This window comes from Mobula hypostoma, chromosome 6 (genome assembly GCF_963921235.1).
Source record: "Mobula hypostoma chromosome 6, sMobHyp1.1, whole genome shotgun sequence".
In the NCBI taxonomy this organism is placed as follows: domain Eukaryota; kingdom Metazoa; phylum Chordata; class Chondrichthyes; order Myliobatiformes; family Myliobatidae; genus Mobula; species Mobula hypostoma.
The window spans coordinates 17,045,968-17,061,642 of record NC_086102.1 but is presented as its reverse complement, the minus strand read 5'-3'; the positions used below and the strand labels follow the sequence as shown (position 1 = coordinate 17,061,642).

The 15,675-nt window shown below is 43.8% G+C and overlaps 1 protein-coding gene across 5 annotated transcripts in view; it reads left to right on the top strand.

Moving 5' to 3' along the window:
* LOC134347830 (chloride intracellular channel protein 4) overlaps positions 1–15,675 on the top strand; it is an 81,155-nt gene that overhangs the window by 45,871 nt on the left and 19,609 nt on the right. For 4 of the 5 annotated variants that reach the window (XM_063050293.1, XM_063050295.1, XM_063050297.1 and 1 more), the window contains exon 2: positions 3,470–3,579. In XM_063050293.1, coding sequence (XP_062906363.1) covers positions 3,470–3,579 — 110 coding nt within the window. Of the gene's footprint in view, positions 1–460; positions 525–3,469; positions 3,580–15,675 lie in introns of all 5 variants that reach the window. The other variant, XM_063050294.1, reaches the window with a different exon arrangement.

Here is a 15,675-nt window from a genome sequence, read left to right as displayed (position 1 = left end):
CCCAAACGCAGCTCATGGCCAGCTCTGACAGTGGGCTGTGTGCTCTCGGGTTCATCTTCAGGCTGTTGCAATGGCGAGAAATAAGCAATTAAACCTCCGTCAGATTTTGAACCCTCTCCATCTATATTTGCATCCTTTTTCTGGTATCAGATTGGCTGAAGACCAACGATTGACATCATCATCTCCGCCGATTGGGCTGGACACCCACATGCATATTTTAGCAAGTTTGCTTCAGGTCTTGTCCGTTGAATGCTGCACTGTACACCCAGCAACTGTGTCTCTCTTGAAATATACTGGCAATACAAATTCACATGCATATCCATATTCATTTGAGGGGGGAATGAAGGTGATGGAAGTTGCAATGAGTTTTGCTTGATGCTGATCACTACTCGAGCAAAAAGAGATTGAGAGTTACAGTTTGATAAGCCTGTTTGGTTTATTTAGCTGTGCTTTCCCACAGCATGGCCGCATCTAACTCGATGGCAGCTGACTACACCTATCCAGAGATTGAATTGTTTGTCAAGGTAAGTCTTGATAAATAAAAGCAATTTAAAATTGTTTTGATATACGTGAACTATTTTATGGAATTTTGTTTCGGGTAGGTTCAAGAACAGTTACTACTCTCAACCATCAGCTCTTGAACAAAAGGGGATAACTACACTCATCTATTGAGATATTCCCACAAGCTATGATCTCACTTTAAGGACTCTTCCTCTTGTTATTTCATGTTATAGTTATTTGTTGCTATTCATTTATACTTGCATCTGCACAGTTTGTTGTCTTCAGCACTGGTTGATCTGGCATTGAATCTTGTTACTATTCCATAGATTTGCTGAGTATGCCCGCAGGAAAATGAACCTCACGGTTGTATGTAGTGGCATATATGTACCCTGCAAATAAAATTTACTTTGAACTTTTGAACTTTAAATGTCATGCTCTGTTCAAACGTTAGCAATGTCTACCAGTGAATAACATGCTTACAGAAGGACTAGTTGGCTCAGTGCTTTAGTTGCTAAAGATGACGACTTTGGAGAAAGCATAAGGATTAGCTAGAACAGCAGTTCAACGATGGACTCCCTTCTCACCACTTTCCTCCTTGCCTGGCACCTGCCAGCTTGTACTCCTTCCCCTCTCACCCATCTTTTTATTCTGGCTTCTGCCTCTTCCCTTTTCAGTCCTGATGAAAAGTCTCAGCCTGAAATGTCAGCTGCTCATTTCCCTGTATGGATGCTGCCTGACTTGCTGACTTGCTGCAGCCTTTTGTATGCGTTGCTTAGGATTTCCCAGCACCTGCAGACCCTCTTGTGTCTCAGTCTTGCCTTGTTTTATTTCAGAGATGATAGCGTGGGCTATCTTGGTCATTGACACTTGCATTTGATCTCAAATTGCATTGTTGGTAGTGCTTGTGATTCCTTTTAATTTGAAGTCTTAATTAATCTTTTTATTGTGAGACTTCTCTTTGCAAGGAACGCCAACTTATCTTAAGGATTGCTTGTGAGCTTCACAGAGTTCTAAAGCAGAGGAAACTCAAATATCATGCATTTTAAAAAAAAAATCCTGGATATGCTGACTGGAAATCCCTGCCATTGCAACTAAACGACTGTTTCAGTTATAAATAGACCTAATCAAATAAAGGCTGCGGGTTTTATTCCCCAGGAGAGCATTGACAAACCAGATTTTAAATGGTAAACTGGTAATTTAATCATAATTGTTAATATACTAATTAATTAAGACTACTTAACTCCCTGTCACTATCCAGGTCTCATCAAGTATAAAATGCGACTACCTTTATGCAGTTTACTTTTTAACTTGCGTTATAAATGCACCTTATTATCTGTCAATTTATTTATGGTGATATTACTTTGTGTGGTGTGGTGTGAATATGTGCTGTGATTATTTATTTATTGTGATACAGCACAGAATAGGCCATCCGAGCTGTGCTGCCAGCAATTCCCGCCCTCCCCGCCACTTAATCCCGGCCTAATCATGGGAAAATTTACAATGTCCAGTTAACCAACTAACTGGTACGTCTTTGGAATGTGGGAGGAAACAGGAGCACGCGGAGGAAACCCATGGGGTAACGGAGGGAATACAACCTCCTTAGAGACAGTGGTGGGAGTGCCCCTTGGAATGTTGTTTCGTTTGGCAGCATGCGTGTGTATGGTTGAATGACAATAAATTGGACTTGAACTATTTGCTCGAAAAGGATTGGTGCTGCAGGTAGTGCAACTGCGTTACAGCTTTAGTGGCATGGGTTTGATCCTGATCCCGGGTGCTGTCTGTGTGGAGTTTGTCTGCTCCCCTTGTGCCCGTGGATCACACAATGTGCAAAAATTAACTGGAAATTCTGTCTGAAATAATATTTCCAGAAATGACTGGACCGCCAGCAACTTATTCACTAAGCAACATTTTCCATTTTAATGAAGGTTTTCCTAGAACAGCAAGCCTCCATTTTATGATTGGATGAACGTTAAAAATTATTTTTCACAATATAGACCAGTGGTCCCCAACCACCGGGCCGTGAGGACACAATATGATTTGGCGATATGAGTCAGCTGCACCTTTCCTCATTCCCTGCCACGCCCACTGTTGAACTTGAACGCACACGAGGTCATTACGCATGCGTCATCCATGTCAGCGCGGGAAGAAGATCAACTTCTCAAGCTTGCAAATGACGCTAATTTTCAATCCATGTCAGTACTCTGCCCCCAATACCATGTGCCCTAATTTTGCCCACTAATCTCCTATGTGGGACTTTATCAAAGGTACACTACATCCACTGGCTCTCCCTTGTCCATTTTCATAGTTACATCCTCAAAAAATTCCAGAAGATTAGTCAAGCACGATTTCCCCTTCGTAAATCCATGCAGACTTGGACCTATCCTGTTACTGCTGTCCAAATGTGTCGTAATTTCATCTTTTATAATTGACTCCAGCATCTTTCCCACCACTGACGTCAGGCTAACCGGTCTGTAATTCCCTGTTTTCTCTCTTCTTCCTTTCTTGAAAAGTGACCACGGAGTATAGAGCATAGAATATGCAAAGGGTCTTCAGCCTTCGATGTTGCGCTGAACTAATTAAACTAATAATTAAACTCCTAACTAAACTAACCTCTTCTGTTCATCCATTCTCTGCACATTTATATGCCTATCGAAGAACACCTCTTGAATACCTGTTTTGTACCAGCCTACACCAGCTCTACTGGCAGTGCATTATAGTGACCCTCCAAAAAAAAACAACTTGCTTAGATATTTGTATTAATGAGCAGGTGTACAAGTGTGCCTAATAGAATAGCCTCTGACTGTACACGTGTTGCTCGAACAGCTTCTGATTGGTGAAAATATCAAGCATTGAATGTTGATTTGCAGTAGGCTCCTTAATTTTTCTGTTAGTTACCCAGTTGACAGGCGCTCAGAAAATCTCCAGAAAGGAAAGTTCCTGACCCATTTTTTTTTGTTGTGTTGTATAGGCTGGTGGAGACGGTGAAAGCATTGGAAACTGCCCATTCTCCCAGCGGCTCTTTATGATCCTTTGGCTTAAGGGCGTGATATTTAATGTCACCACAGTCGACCTGAAGAGGTAAATGTTTTACAAATATTTGTTCTCCCTGTAAATGCCAGTTAAGTTTTAACAGAGTGGATTCAGTCCTAAATCGACATTTCAACTATAATATATAGGAGCAGAGTTAGGCCATTCAGCCTATCAAGTCTGCTCTGCCATTCCATCATTGCTGATTTGTTGTCCCTGTAAACTCCATTGTCCTGCCTTCTCCCTGTAGCCTTTGACATCCTTACTAATTAAGAAACTATCGAACTCCGCTTTAAATATACCTCTTCCTACAGATGCTGCCTGGCCTGCTGCGTTCACCAGCAACTTTGATGTGTGGTGTTTAAATATACCTAATGACTTAGCAATGAATTGCAGTTTCACCACTCTCTAGTTAAAGAAATTCCTCCTCATCTCTGTTCTAAAGGGATGTCGTATTCTGAGGCTGTGCCCTCTGGTCCTAGACTACGCTACAATAGGAAATATCCTTTCCACAACCACTCTGTCTAGGCCTTTCATTTATTCTTATAGAGATGTATTTCCTTGCGATATCTAAAATGATTTGTGGAAAACTTAACATGATTCAAGTTTATTTACTTTGTGTATGTAGAAGCATACGGTGATATATGTGGATTGCATTAACAATGATCACACTCAAGGGCATGTTGGGGGCAGCTTGCAAATGTCAGCACATATTGCAGCACCAGCAAAGCATAACCAGAAAGCTTAGCTGAACAATACAGAGCACAAAACAGAATACGACAAGTCACAAAAGCAAATGTTGCTTTCTCCTATCCACACCCATACACAGTCCTCTAACTCCGAAACAGTCCATATTCTCCAGCCTTCAGTGTACCGGGATTCGGTGTGGGCATGTAGGCATTGAGCCTTCGACTGCCCCAGCAGACTTGCAGAGATTCACAGTCTCAGGGCTTCCGGTCAATGGGCCTCAATTTCTGGACCTCCGATTCAATCCATGGGCCTCGATTCCTGTTCAAAGATGCTTTTTGCACAGCATGAGTATAGCTGACTGCATGGTGTGGATTGAGCTCCTCCGAACATGCTCTACAGCTTAAACAAGTTCCACTAAATTTGCTAAGTGTTCAGTACAAAATGTATGAAAATTACTTTCGTACTTCTGACTTTCAAGCCTGTTAGAACATAGAACAGTACAGAACAGGAACAGGACCTCAGGCTCACAATATTGCATTGAACCAATTAAATTAGCAATCAAATTGCCAACTAAACTAATCACTTTTGTCTACACAATGTCCATTACCTTCCATTTCCCTCACATCCACGTGCCCATCTAAATATCTTGTAAAAAAAAAAAATCCCTCTGCCTCTATCCCAGGCACCCCCTCTTTGTGTAAAATCTTGCCCCTCACTTCTCCTTTGAAATTACTTCATCTCTTTTTAAATGTATGCCCTCTGGTGTTAGACATTTCAATCCTTGGTAAAAGATATTGTCTACTCTATCTATGCCTCTCTCAATCTAATAAACTTCTATCAGATCTCCACTTGTCCAGAGAAAACAACCCAACTTTGTCCAAACTCTCATTATGGCATATGCCCTCTAATTCAGGCAGCATCACAGTAGACTTCTTCTGCACCCTCCCCAAAGTTTCGACATCCTTCCTATAGTGGGGTGACGAGGACTGTCTGCAATACTCCAGATATGGCCTAACTAGAGTTTTATAAAGCTGTAACATAACTTCCCGACTTTTGAACTCAGTGCCTTGACCAATAAAGACAAGCACGCCATATGCCACCTTAAGCACCCTATCAACCTGTGTAGCCACTTACAGGAAGCTATGAACTTGGACCCCAGAATCAATCTGCTCAGTACGCTGTTAAGGATCTTGCCCTTAGCAGTGTACTGTCTCCTTACATTTGACCTACCAAGCTGCAACGCCTCATCTTTGGCCGGGTTAAACTCCATCTGCTATTTCTCCACCCATACTTGCAACTGATCTGACTGGAGATTGTTTGAGTGATCCAGCGCTTCGCTGTCTTCAAGAAGATTTCAGGAAGCAAGTGCATACTCGGACAGTCTTCAGGTGAAGAAACTTCAAGATGCGGCGCGAGCCAATGTTCGACTCAATTTCGCCGATTGACGCATCCATTATTGGTGATGAAGCCGTTGAGGAATATTTGAGGCAAATGCTGAAGGTGAATGAGAGTACAGCGCCGACTGCCTTCTCTTTGTTCACTGCTGTGAAGGAGTCTTTGAGCGGCCTATCACTGCACGGCATGCTGTGGCAGACGAGTAGACCTCTGTGCTCGTGGTGTCTCTCTCTTTCATCGATGAAGGAAGACTTATTGTGGTTCTGCGTTACGGATTGGACTATTGCGTTTATGGACTGTGGACTCTTTCAGTCTTATTGTTTTTATATACTTTGTTTTTTGCCCATTTCTTTCTGTTTTGTTGTGTGAGGGGAGGTGATTTGGGGTCAGTGTTCTTGTTGCATTTCATGTGGGGGGAAGAGTTTGGGGTGTTGATGATCGGGATGCCACTTTTTTTGTGCGGGGATAGTGGGCTTGATGCTCCTCTCTGAATGACTTTCGTGTTCTATTTGGAGAAGATGAATCTCAGAGCTGTACTTCTGAATACAATCAATCAAGTTAGTAAGACATGACTTGCTCCAAGCAAAATTTCGCTGGCTCTCCCTAATTAGGCTATGTTTATCCTTGGAAGGGCATTCAGGACATCACCAACTACAGGACAACATCACCTGCCTGTGCTGGTGATGCCTCCCTCCCAGATGCATTGAACAACTTCTACATTCGTTTCGAGGCGGAAAATGACATGGTGGCGAGGAAGACCACTCCTCCTCCAAATCACAAGGTGCTGTGTCTTACCATGGCTGATGTGAGGAAAACTCTCTGCAGGGTCAACCCACAGAAGGCTGCTGGACCAGGCAATATTCCTGGCAGAGTGCTCAGAGAATGTGCAGACCAGCTGGCAGATGTTCGCACTGACATCTTCAACATCTCCCTGAGCAGCACTGTTGTCCAATGTGCTTCAAGGCTGCCCCCATCGTCCCCGTGCCGAAGAAGTCTTCAGTGTCCTGCCTCGATGACTATCATCCCATTGCACTCACATCCATCATCATGAAGTGTTTCGAGAGGCTCGTCATGAGGCGCATCAAGGCCCTGCTGCCACCCTCACTGGACCCCCTGCAGTTCGCGTACTGTCCCAACCACTCAACAGATGACGCCATCGCCACCTCCCTCCACCTGGACAAAAAAGACACTTACGTTCGAATGCTGTTCATAGACTTCAGTTCAGCATTCAACACAATCATTCCTCAGCACCTGACTGGAAAGCTGAAACTGCTGGGCCTGAACACCTCCCTCTGCAACTGGATCCTAGACTTCCTGACTGGGAGACCTCAGTCAGTCCGGATTGGAAGCAGCATCTCCAACACCATCACACTGAGCATGGGGGCCCCCCAGGGCTGTGTGCTCAGTCCACTGCTGTTCACTCTGCTTCCCACGACTGTGCAGCGATATACAGCACGAATCACCATGGTGGGTCTCAGCAGCAAGAACGATGAGTCAGCATACAGAGAGGAGGTGCAGCGGCTAACGGACTGGTGCAGAGCCAACAACCTGTCTCTGAATGTGAACCAAACAATAGAGATGATTGTTGACTCAGGAGAGCACGGAGCGACCACTCTCCACTGAACATTGACGGCTCCTCCATTGAGATCATTAAGGGCACCAAATTTCTTGGTGTTCACCTGGCGGAGAATCTCACCTGGTCCATCAACACCAGCTCCATAGCCAAGAAAGCCCAGCAGCGTCTCTACTTTCTGCGATGGCTGAGAAAAATCCATTTCCCACCCCCCATCCTCACCACATTCTACAGAGGTTGTATCAAGAGCATCCTGAGCAGCTGCATCACTGCCTGGTTTGGAAATTGCACCATCTCGGATTGCAAGACCCTGCAGCGGATAGTGAGGTTAGCTGAGAAGATCATCGGGGTCTCTCTTCCCACCATTACAGACATTTACACTACACGTTGTACCCGTAAAACCAACAGCATTGTGAAGGACCCCATGCACCCCTCATACAAACTCTTCTCCCTCCTGCCATCTGGCAAAAGGTACCGAAGCATTTAGGTTCTCACGACCAGACTGTGCAACAGTTTCTTCCCCCAGGCCATCAGACTCCTTAATACCCAGAGTCTACACTGACACCTACATCATTATTATTATATAGTAATTTGTCCTCTACGTGCCTATTGTCTTGTTTATTATTTATTGTACTGCCCTGCACTGTTTTGTGCCCTTTATGTAGTCCTGTGTAGGTCTGTAGTCTAGTGTACCTTTTGTGTTGTTTTACTTAGTCTGGTTTAGCCTTGTGTTGTCTCACTTAATCTAGTGTAGTTTTGTGTTGTTTCATGTAGCACCACGGTCCTGGAGGAATGTTGTTTCGTTTTTACTGTGTATGGTCAAAATGACAATTAAAAAATGACTTGAGTTGACTTGACTTGTCTCTTGTTACCTTGAAACTTCAGGAGTTGTGGTCACTGTTCCCTAACTGCTCAACCACTGGAAGGTCAGTGACCTGGCCAGGCTCATTACTAAACACCCAGTCCAGTACAACCCCTCCTTTTGTTGGACTATCTACAAATTGATTTAAGAAACCTTTGTGAATGGACCTAACAAATTCTGATGCACCTAAACCTCTTGCACCAAAAAGGTCCCAGTTTATATTAGGGAAGTTTATGTTCCCCATGACAACAGCCCTATTGTTTTTACCCCATTCCTTAATCTGCCTGTATATCTGTTCCTCAAGGTCCCAGTGTCTATTGGGGGGTTTGTAGTACAACCCCATCCGTGATTACACCTTTCCTGTCTTTGAGTTCTACCCACAAAGACTCATTATGTCCATTATGTCCCCTCTGAATGCAGTTGTGGTTATTGTCCCTGATTAGTAGGGCAACTCTTTTCCCCCTTCCACTTCACCTCCCTCTCTATCTTTTCTAAAACATCAAAAGCCTGGGACATTAAGCACCCATTCCTGTCCCCCTCTCAACCAAGTCTCTATAATGGCCACACCATCATAGTTTCATGTACTGATCCATACTCTATGTTCATCGTCTTTACCCATAATACCCCTAGTATTAAAATACACATACTTCAAACTAACTATTCCATCGTATCTATTACTTTGCTCCTGCCCATTTTTACTGGGCCTGACATCTATCTTCTTCTCTATCCCTCCACCTTCTGACCTGCTTCTCATCTCCCAGTCAAGCTAATTTAAACCTTTCCATAGAGCACTTACAAACTTCCTGGCCAGGATAGTCAGAGAAAAGTACAGGACAGAACAGAAACAAGACCTTCAGCCCATTTAGTGCGTGCCGAACCATATATACTGCCTGCTCCCATCGACCTGGAGCAGGAGCACAGCCTTCCATACTCCTCCCATCCATGGACCTATCCAAACTTCACTTGCGTGTAGAAATCGAGCTTGCATGCTCCGTGCGAGCTCGGTTTCAACATTGGTTCCCTCCGGTTTAGATGCACCCATCCCTCTTGTACAGGTCACCTCTGCCCCAGAAGAGGTCTCAATGACCCAAGAACCTGGAGCCCTGGCCCCGGCACCAGTTACTCAGCCACTCATTCATCTGTACTGTCATCAGCATTAATTTTTGCCATGCCTGGCTCTGCTGAGGGTTAATGCATTGAGACAGGTGGTTATAACTTGTCAACAACTAGTAGAAGGCAAGATAGATGTATAATGTTGAGTTAAGTATATATCTGTTCTTCTTCGGCCTGAACTTATGAGTTTAATGATTCTAGTTTGTGGAATGTGACAGATCTGCCGACGTGGGTTTGGCTTGTTGACTAGAGCATAGAACACTGAGCAAGTATAGCATGGTACAGGCCCTTTGGACCACAACGTTGTGCCAGCCTTAAAACCTACCCTAAGACCAAGCTAATCCTTCCCTCCTCAATATCCCTCCATTTTTCTTTCTTCCTGCACCCATCTAAGAGTCTCTTAAGACTCTAAAGTACTTGGAGCTATGATGTTGTGGCCATGACAGAGACTTGGATGGCTCAGGGACAGGAATGGTTACTTCAAGTGCCGGGTTTTAGATGTTTCAGAAAGGACAGGGAGGGAGGCAAAAGAGGTGGGGGCGTGGCACTGTTGATCAGAGATAGTGTCAGAAAAGGTGCACGCCATGGAGGGATTGTCTACGGAGTCTCTGTGGGTGGAGGTTAGGAACAGGAAGGGGTCAGTAACTTTACTGGGTGTTTTTTATAGGCTGCCCAATAGTAACAGGGATATTGAGGAGCAGATAGGGAAACAGATCCTGGAAAGATGTAATAATAACAGAGTTGTCGTGATGGGAGATTTTAATTTCCCAAATATCGATTGGCATCTCCCTAGATCAAGGGGTTTAAATGGGGTAGAGTTTGTTAGGTGTGTTCAAGAGGAGAGGCTGTACTTGATTTGGTATTGGGAAATGAACCTGGTCAGGTGTCAGATCTCTCAGTGGGAGAGCATTTTGGAGACAGTGATCACAATTCTATCTCCTTTACAGTAGCATTGGAGAGAGATAGGAACAGACAAGTTAGAAAAGCGTTTAATTGGAGTAAGGGGAATTATGAGGCTATCAGCCAGGAAATTAGAGGCTTAAATTGGAAACAGATGTTCTCAGGAAAAAGTACGGAAGAAATGTGGCAAATATTCAGGGGATATTTGTGTGGAGTTCTGCATAGGTACATTCTAATGAGACAGTGAAGTTATGGTAGGGTAATAAAGGCTGTAATAAATCTAGTCAAGACGAAAAGAAAAGCTTACAAAAGGTTCAGAGAGCTAGGTAATGTTAGAGATTTAGAATATTATAAGGCTAATAGGAAGGAGCTTAAGAAGGAAATTAGGAGAGCCAGAAGGGGCCATGAAAAGGCCTTGGTGAGCAGAATTAAGGAAAACCCCAAGGCATTCTACAAGTATGTGAAGAGCAAGAGGATAAGACGTGAAAGAAAAGGACCTATTAAGTGTGACAGTGGGAAAGTGTGTATGGAACCGGAGGAGATAGCAGAGGTACTTAATGAATACTTTACTTCAGTATTCACTATGGAAAAGGATCTTGGTGATTGTAGTGATGACTTACAGCAGACTGAAAAGCTTGAGCATGTAGATATTAAGAAAGAGGATGTGCTGGAGCTTTTGGAAAGCATCAAGTTGGATAAGTCGCCAGGACCAGATGAGATGTACCCCAGGCTACTGTGGGAGGCAAGGGAGGAGATCACTGAGCCTCTGGCGATGATCTTTGCATCATCAATGGGGACGGGAGAGGTTCCAGAGGATTGGAGGGTTGCAGATGTTGTTCCCTTATTCAAGAAAGGGAGTAGAGGTAATCCAGGAAATTATAGACAAGTGAGTCTTACCTCAGTGGTTGTTAAGTTGACGGAGAAGATCCTGAGAGGCAGGATTTATGAACATTAGGAGAGGTATAATATAATTAGGAGTAGTCAGCATGGCTTTGTCAAGGGCAGGTCGTGCCTTATGAGCCTGATTGAATTTTTTGAGGGTGTGACTAAACACATTGAAGGAAGAGCAGTAGGTGTAGTGTATATGGATTTCAGCAAGGCATTTGATAAGGTACCCCATGCAAGGCTTATTGAGAAAGTAAGGAGGCATGGGATCCAGGGGGACATTGCTTTGTGGATCCACAACTGGCTTGCCCACAGAGGACAAAGAGTGGTTGTAGAGGGGTCATATTCGGCATGGAGATCGGTCACCAGTGGAGCGCCTCGGGGATCTGTTCTGGGACCCTTACTCTTTGTGATTTTTATAAATTACCTGAATGAGGAAGTGGAGGGATGGGTTGGTAAGTTTGCTGATGACACAAAGATTGGAGGTGTTATGGATAGTGTGGAGGACTGTCAGAGGTTACAGTGGGCCATTGTTAGGATGCAAAACTGGGCTAAGAAGTGGCAGATGGAGTTCAACTCAGATAAGTGTGAGGTGCTTCATTTTGGTAGGACAAATATGATGGCAGAATATAGTATTAATGGTAAGACTCTTGGCAGTGTGGAGGATCAGAGGGATCTTGGGGTCTGAGTCCATAGGACACTCAAAGCAACTGCGCAGATTGACTCTGTGGTTAAGAAGGCGTATGGTGTATTAGCCTTCATCAATCGTGGAATTCAATTTAGGAGCCGAGAGGTAATGTTGCAGCTATATCGGACCCTGGTCAGACCCCACTTGGAATACTGTGCTCAGTTCTGGTCACCTCACTACAGGAAGGATGTGGAAGCCGTAGAAAGTGTTCAGAGGAGATTTACAAGGATGTTGCCTGGATTGGGGAGCATGCCTTATGAGAATAGGTTGAGTGAACTCGGCCTTTTCTCCTTGGAGCGACGGAGATTGAGAGGTGACCTGATAGAGGTGTATAAGATGATGAGAGGCATTGATCATGTGGATAGTCAGAGGCTTTTTCCCAGGGCTGAAATGGTTGTCACAAGAGGACACAGTTTTAAGGTGCTGGGGAGTAGGTACAGAGGAGATCTCAGGGGTAAGTTTTTTACTCAGAGGGTGGTGAGTGCGTGGAATGGGCTGCCGGCAACGGTGGTGGAGGTGGATACGATAGGGTCTTTTAAGAGTCCTTTAGATAGGTATATGGAGCTTAGAAAAATAGAGGGCTATAGGTAAGCCTCATACTTTCTAAAGTAGGGACATGTTCGGCAGAACTCTGTCGGCCGAAGGGCCGGTATTGTGCTGTAGGTTTTCTCTGTTTATCTATGTTTTTTTAAAATTTCCCTAATGTATCTGCCTCTACGACTGCCTCTGGTAGTACGTTCAATGCACCCACTACACTCTTTTTAAGAAAAATAAACCTACTTCTCTTCTGAAAGCCCTTCTGTACTTTTTTCCATTCACCTCAACACTATACCTGACAGTATTAGCCAATTCTGCTCTGGGGGGGAAAATCTTCTGCTGTACACTCTATCAGTGTCTCTTATCATCTTGTATACCTCTATCAAAATATCTCTCATCTTCCTTTGCTCCAAAGAGATTCGTCCTAGCTTCTGCTCGTGTGACATGTTCTCTAACCCAGGCAGTATCCTGATAAGTTGCCTCCACACCTGAAATTATGCATTTAATGATTCTGGCTTGCAGAAAGCTTCTCTCTAAAGCTTCCACATCCTTCCTATAATTAGGAGACCAGAACTCCCAAGTGATCTAGCCAGATTTTTATAGAGCTGTGACATTAACTTGCAGCTCTTGAACTCAGTCCTCCAACTAATGAGGCCCATCACTCCATACCCCTCCTTAAGCACCCTATTAACTTGCGTGGTAACCTTGTGAGGGCTCTGTGCGTGTGGACCCTAGATCCTTCTGTTCCTCCACACTGCTCTAAATTCTGCCGTTAACCTTGTACTTTACCTTAAAGTTCGACTTTCCAAAGTGAATCAGTTCACACTTTTCTGGATTAACCTCCATTTTCTACTTTTCAGCCCAGCCCTGTATCCTGTTGTAACCTATGACGATCTTTTACACTGCCCACAACACCACCGACATTTGTACCATCTGCAAACTTACTAACCCGCCCTCCCACTTCCTCATGAAAGTCATTTAGAAAAATCACAAAGAGTCGAGTGGTCCCAGAACAGATCCCTGCAGAACTCTGGGCTCTAGGCAGAATATGCCTCGTGACTAGTTTGTATCAGAACTAAGAATGCAGTCCAATGTGTTTCATGAGCTTGATTTCCAATTTTAAAAGCTGAAGAGCAGCAAGTAAAATAAACATATAGAAAGATGCAAAGCTCCAAGCCATTTCCTCTTGCCTGAAGCGCAAAGGCCCGAAATGTAAAGACACCATATTTGTCTCAGGATCTCTAGATAAGTTCTTGTTCTGTTTGATGACGTGGCTCAGAAAGGGGAGCAATTTTCAACAATATTCAGACAAGTGCAAGCATATATTATCGTGCTCTGTGAAACTGTGTGCAGGAAATATGTTGTGTCTTGAACTTGAATAGTCACAGTAGGGTTGCCAACTGTCCCGTATTAGCCGGAACATCCTTTATATTGGGCTAAATTGGCTTGTCCCATACGGGACCACCCTTGTCCCATATGGGACCACCCTTGTCCCATATTTCCCTCGCTAAGGTGGAGCGTTCCTTTGAAACCGTTTGTAAGCTGAAATGGCGTCAAGTGCAGAGGCAATTCCCATTAATTTATATGGGAAAAATACTTGAGCATTCCCAGACCCAAAAAATAACCTACCAAATCATACCAATAACACATAAAACCTAAAATGACACTAACATATAGTAAAAGCAGGAATGATATAAATGCACAGCCTATATAAAGTAGAGATATAGTGTATCAGAATCGGGAAGATTAAGCCAAAATCAGTTTGTAGAAAAAAATCGGCACGTACACGTATGCGCACGTCACGCATGTGCACACAGGTGCCCGCGCAAGGTTTCATGGTCATGGTAGTCTTTCTCGGGGTAAACACAAGTGTCCGGTATTTGACTGCTACTTTTGTCCCTTATTTGGGAGTAAGAAAGTTGGCAACCCTAAGTCACAGGCAAATTAGAATTCTTACAAGTGTCCCCTACTTTTCAAACTTTCGCTTTACGAAACCTCACTGTTATGAACGTCCTACATTAGTTCCCTGTTAGAAGGTCTTTTCACTGTTATGAAAAAAAACAGCGCGTGATAAAAGCAGCGCACCCACGCGCCCCACGCAGCCGCTCTCCCCCGGATTTGGAACAGCATTCTAGCCGGCATTGCTTAAACACGTGCCTGTGAGCAGCTGTTTGCAAGATGAGTTCTAAGGTATCGGAAAAGCCTAAAAGAACTCATAAGGGCGTTGCACTTAGTGTAAAACTAGACATAATTAAGTGTTTCGATTGTGGTAAACAAAGTGAGGACGAAGTGAGTTTGGCTTGTGGAAGTTGACGAAGATGATGTTGAAGAGGTTTTGGCCTCCCATGACCAAGAACTGATAGATGAAGAGCTGATGCAATTGGAAGAGGAAAGGATAACAATCAAAACCAGATGCAGTAGCGAAAGTGAAGTCGTCCAGGAACTGAACATGAAGCAACTGCGTGAGAATTTTGCTGCAATGATAAGTATGACTTTAATTTTGAAAGGATACGTTAGTTTAGGGCATATTTGCAGGATGGTTTGAGTCCTTACAAAGAACTGTATGATCTAAAAATGCGCAAGGCTAAGCAGTCAAGCAAGCCTTCCACATCAGCCACAGCAGACGGCGAATCTCGACCTTTGACATCGAGGCAGGCAGATGACCTGCCTGCCCTGATGGAAACAGACAACGAGATGACACCTCTGATCGCCTCTGATCTGGGCCGACATTTACATGCTGGGCGGCACCTAATTAATTAGCTTGTTTATTTCAGCTTTTTTCTTAAAGATGTGCTGGGTGCGTTCCAGCCACCGCTGTACCCCTGCATGCTTCGTGGATCGGTATCGGTTCGCTGCCCGGAGGGTGGGGGCCACTGCACCACCCCAGCCTGCGACGACTCAGCCTAACACACCATCATCAATGTGCTCGGCGCTGTCTTCCCGATTCCCATAAGTGATACTACACTGCACATACATTATTTCTACTTTATATAGGCTGTGTATTTTTATGTTTTTTTTTTGGTATGATTTGGCAGCTTCATAGCTTAAAGGTTACTGGAGAGAGTGTTTTATTGCGTGAGATTTTTGCTATGGAGAACAGTGTGGCAATGATTGTGGAAAAGTATTTCTACTTTATATAGGCTGTGTATTCATCATATCATTCCTGCTTTTACTATATGTTACTGTTATTTTAGGTTTTATGTGTTATTTGGCATGATTTGGTAGGTTATTTTTGTGTCTGCAAATGCTCACAAAATTTTTCCATATAAATAAATGGTAATTGCTTCTTCGCTTTATGACATTCCGGCTTACGAACCGTTTCATAGGAACGCTCGACCTTCGGATGGTGGGGGAAACCTGCAATACTTTTTCATTCTGTTGTTTAAATTGACACCTCTTTTGATGCATAATGTATTCCAAGTCACTGGAAGTCACATTTTTTTTTTAAAAGTGTTAGTTAGATTTACCTCTACAAATATGACAACACTACAAGAAACACTTTTA